The sequence below is a fragment of the Zonotrichia leucophrys genome, chromosome 20 (genome assembly GCF_028769735.1).
Source record: "Zonotrichia leucophrys gambelii isolate GWCS_2022_RI chromosome 20, RI_Zleu_2.0, whole genome shotgun sequence".
NCBI lineage: Eukaryota > Metazoa > Chordata > Aves > Passeriformes > Passerellidae > Zonotrichia > Zonotrichia leucophrys.
In genome coordinates this window covers 2,241,764-2,246,565 of record NC_088189.1, presented here as the reverse complement: position 1 = coordinate 2,246,565, position 4,802 = coordinate 2,241,764, and the positions used below count along the sequence as shown (strand labels likewise).

At 48.7% G+C, this 4,802-nt stretch overlaps 1 protein-coding gene across 1 annotated transcript; it reads right to left on the bottom strand.

The window, feature by feature from the left end:
- Window positions 1-959: 959 nt before the first annotated feature.
- MC3R (melanocortin 3 receptor) lies at window positions 960-4,802 on the bottom strand. The gene has a single exon (XM_064730174.1). It carries the CDS (start codon window positions 4,531-4,533, stop codon window positions 3,442-3,444), a length of 1,092 nt encoding a protein of 363 aa, XP_064586244.1. The 5' UTR covers window positions 4,534-4,802; the 3' UTR covers window positions 960-3,441.

Sequence of the window (4,802 nt, the reverse complement as noted above, 5' to 3'; positions counted from 1 at the left end):
TGCACATATCTTGTTCAGCCCAGCACTCTCCTCAAGGAAGAAACATTTGTTATTATGAGCAGGTTGTATGTTGGTATACACGTGGTGATTACATTTTATCACGTGTGATTACATGTGTATACAATGGTGATTACGTGTTTGTATGCACGTGTGATTACATTGGTATACACTGTGATTACATTTTGTATGCACTGTGATTACTGTTGGTATACAGGTGTGATTCATGTTGGTATCAGGGTGATTACTGTTGTATACAGTGTGATTACATGTTGGTATACAGGGGGTGGCATTTCCCTGCAGCCCTGCCCAGGGGCAGATTCCCAGCTGGAAATGTTGCTCCGGGTGCTCCTGGATGGCTCCTGCTGGAGTTCTGTCCCTGGAGGTGGCTGAGCATCACTTCAGGGCTCCCCTCTCATCAACGTTTGTGTCTGTCCTGCTGGCTGCAGTGCAGCCCTGTTCTTCCCTTCCTTTCCCTTTTCCTTTTCCTTTTCCTTTTCCTTTTCCTTTTCCTTTTCCTTTTCCTTTTCCTTTTCCTTTTCCTTTTCCTTTTCCTTTTCCTTTTCCTTTTCCTTTTCCTTTTCCTTTTCCTTTTCCTTTTCCTTTTCCTTTTCCTTTTTCTTCCCTCTTCCTTTTCCCTTCCCTTTCCCTTCATTTCTCCTCTCCTTCCTTCTTCCTTTCCCCTTCCTTTTCTGTTTTCTTTTCCCTTTCTTTTCCCCTTTCTTTTTCCCTTTCCCCTTTCCCTTTCCCTTTCCCTTTCCCTTTCCCTTTCCCTTTCTTTTCCCCTTTCCCTTCCCCTTCCCCTTCCCCTTCCCCTTCCCCTTCCCTTCCAGCCCAACCCATTCCATGATTCTCTGGATTAAGAGGCTTTTCCCCAGTGTTAGACTCTGTTTTCAGCTTTCTGAGCCCCCAGACTGGTTTGCTGTGTGTGGTGCTCTGACAGAAGCAAACATGATTCCCAGTGATCTCTCCAGATTTTATTCAGCAGAGGATGTTTTGCTTAGAGGCAAAGCACTGAATCAGTCCTGCTAAAATTGCTTTTAAAAGAGAAAAAAGAAGGACATCAGAGAAATGAGGAGGACGCCAGGTGCAACAAGAGCTAAATACACAATAACCTGAGGCAGAACATCGTGGCAAACCATGCTCCAGAGTGTAGGGATACAGAACACTGAGGAGAAGCAGAGATTCTTTACAACAGGCAGGCACAGTCTGTGCACACCACAGAAGTTTTGTGGTTCCCTGTGCTGATTTCACCTCCTTGTGCCACCCCAGCTGCTGCAAGGTGGGACAGGCTGGGCCAGCAGGACACAGCTGAGCTTGGGGACACACACACATAAAGCTGAAAGCTTTTGGCTTTGCCAGTCAGTGGCATTGTCTTTGGTGTCTTCTTGAAACAGGGAGAATTTCCATTTGTGCCTGCTCTGCTCCACAGTGAGGTTTTGCTTTTCTTATTATTTTAATTCGAGGTTTTGCTTTTTTTTTATTATTTTAATTTGACCTTTCTAAAACGAAGGGTTGTAGGATTGGGTAAGTGCTGGAACAGAGGGAGTGCTGGAAAGGGGGAAGTCTGGAGGATGTGATTATGAGAGGAAGTGAGAACTCAATTAAGGAATTTTGGGTGTGATCAGAGGAAAGGAGAAGTAGGGAACATGAGGTTGGTTTGTGGTGGGACAGACTGTGTCTGGAGCACAGAGTGCTCCAGTGCAGTAGTTTTAGGTGAATAAATAGCTGGGGATTTGCTCACCAAGTTGCACAGGTAATATACTGGGATATGAGAACAGGTTCTTGGCCCCAGGAGGATCATCCAGCCCATAAGAGTGGGAAATGGGGCTGTTCCTGTGGGATGCTGAGGATCAAACACAGGCCAGGAGGTGCAGGGTGGGAAATGTGAGTCCCCACAGGCAGCAGGGCTGGCTCTGGAGCCCCTGAAACAGCAGCACCAGAGTGGGGCAGAAATGGGGACACGGGAGCTGGGGAAGCTCTGGGTGCATCAATTGATTCTCACCTGGCAGAGAGGAGTCCCAGGGGGAAAAAAAAAATATCAACCCAGCAACTCCACCAAAACCAAGAAGGAATAAACCAGAGAGTTTTAAGTCAAATGAGATCTTTGAGATGTTTGAAAGATCAGACAGCTCTGAGGGTTTGGGGATCCCCCCCTGCTGAAAGCGAGGTACCAGCAAGGTGCCGAGCAGCCTTTGGGATGGCTCAGGGTGCTCTCAGCCTGTCCCCAGGGTGGTGTCACTGCCCGTGCCGTGTCTGCAGCAGCCCCTGCTCGGGGACAGTGAGCTGGCTGAAGGCACTGCAGGGTTTGTGGGTTTGTCCTGCAGAAAGCAGAGGCAAACACTGAACTGGCGTGGCTGCAGGAGCTTGCTGTGCATGGCACTGACACCCAGGGGCTGCAGAGGGTGGCACACAGCCCTGGTGCTCTCCTGTGCCCAGGGCAGCAGCCCCCAGCCCCTGAGTGCAGCCTGGAGCTGAAGGAAGGGCATTTATTATTGTCCTGCCCCAGGAGATTTATTTCTCTATTAATAAAGTCCTCTCTGCCACACACATCTGACTCCTTCCAGCTGCTGAACTTAGAGGTGGGTATTTCTAAGGACTCCCTGCAGCTTTTGCACAAAGCTGCAATTCAAAGTGTTTTGCATTTTAGCTCTTTCTGCTGTTCAGATCTGTGGATCTCATTAGTGAGGGCTTATCAAAAGGAGGCTTCTATGAGTTTTTACAAACGTAGCAATTACTACATTGATCAGGGCATTCCAGCTTTACAAAAATAATCAGAAATTCAAGGGTATAGTACTCTTATATCACAATAAATAATGCAAAAGCCTTCACATGAGTCAATTCTATCAGGCAGCTGTTGAAGCCACGCTGTCACTGACACTGTAGTGGTAACTGATTTCAGAGCAAGAGAAGTGTTTGCTTTCACCCTTTGAAAACTGTACTCAGGCTGCTTTATGGCAATCAGCAAAAATATCAGTCTATTCTTTCATTAAAAGGTGGGTGCAGAACAATGCTGTTACCTGCTGGTGTTTGGAAAAATAGCTTTCCACAGAGGTTACTAATGAAATCTTTTAGAAAACACTGACTTGTTGGCAGTGGCACTGAGATAAAGCAACAGGCACAAACGAATGCTAGAGGAAATGTTATCTCAGTCTCTAGAAAGTGGCATTCCCTTTCAGGATTCCTTTCTCCCAGTAAGTGTTTTGTAACCACTCTGGATTTGCTTCCATTATAACCATTTAAAAAACTTCAAATAATTCAGTTGAAACTGATTTTCACTCTAAAAAGTAGGAAACAAGGCATCATGTAGGAGGCTTTTGTCTTTCCTGCACCCTTCCTTCAGGCACTGCGTTTAAAGTGAGCTGCTCTGCATCTCAACATCTACATAAACATATTTATATTTATACACCTATGGCGTGTTTTTTCCACCCAAAAGCAGGTGTTTTACAGCATGCACTGTCCCACACTCATGCCATAGCAGCAACACACGATTTCTTTGAAAGTCTTCCTCATCTCCAGGCTCCTGAAGGCGTAAATGAGCGGGTCAATGACGGAGTTGCACATGATCAGCACCAGGTAGGTGTTGAAGTGCGCCGTGTAGCAGATGCAGTAGGGGTTCATGGGGCAGGAGATGATGAGGATGAGGTGGAGGAAGAAGGGCGCCCAGCAGACGATGAAGACCCCCAGGAGGATGGTGATGGTGACGGCGCCCTTCATGCAGGTGCGCTGGGCGGGCACGCCCTCGACGGGCAGCGCCGCGATGCGCTTGACGTGCAGGCGGGCAAACAGGAACATGTGCACGTACAGCGAGGCCATCAGCAGCAGCATGGTGAAGAACATGGTGATGAGACACACAATGACAGTTTTGCTCTCCGAGTAGGCAATGAAAATGATGCCACAGATGATGCACGCCACCCAAATGAGCACAATGAGGGTCAGGGCTTTCTTCACCGTCATGATGCTGTGGTAACGGAGGGCATAGAAAATAGTGATGTACCTGTCGATGGCTATGACCAAGAGGTTGCAAATGGAGGCTACCAGAGAAATACAAATCATGGAGTCAAAGACATTGTCCATGTGCTGGATGAAGTGGTCGTCGATGATCAGGTAGCCGTTGCTGAGGATGGCGATCATCACGGTCTCCAGGGCGTTGGACATGCTCACCAGCATATCTGCCACGGCCAGGCTGCAGAGGAAGAAATACATGGGGGAGTGCAGGTTGCCGTTCTTCAGCACTGCCAGGATGACCAGGATGTTCTCCAGCAGGCTGATGATGCCCAGAGTCAGGAAGACCTCGGCTTTGATGAAGACCTGCTCGCAGAACCCGTCGCCGCTGCGGTTGGTGGGGACGGAGTCGTTGAGGTCCTCGCTGGCGTTCAGCAGCAGGGGCTGCAAGGAGAATGCAGAGCGTGTGGTGTTCATGGCCAGCACAGCAGCTGGGCTCACCCCTGGCTGGGCACCTGAGGCAGCACAGGTTAAAAAGAGAAAAAAAAATGCAAAATGGAAAGCAGGTCCTTCCAAGCTGCTGCTGTGCATGTGGGGTGCGATCAAGCAGGACTTCAGTCACTTTTACAAGGGCAAACATCAAACAATCTGCATTTACAGTGAGTTCTATGCCAGGCTGCTCTTTCCTTTAGAAGAAAGTGATCTCCCAAGCCTGTGGGCAGCAAACAGCTGTGTCTGCAGGGAGGAATCGGCAGCAGGACATTGCTGGGCTCAGCTCTCCTGGGGATGAGAAGCAGAGAGTTTCCCCTTCTGCCGGGGCAGCCAGCATGCTGCAGCTCAGCCCAGCTTCTGTTGCTATT

What these genes read in the sequence shown, in the direction of transcription:
- MC3R (XM_064730174.1), bottom strand. Translation starts at nt 4,533, where the DNA reads ATGCACAGCAGCAGCTTGGAAGGACCTGCTTTCCATTTTGCATTTTTT.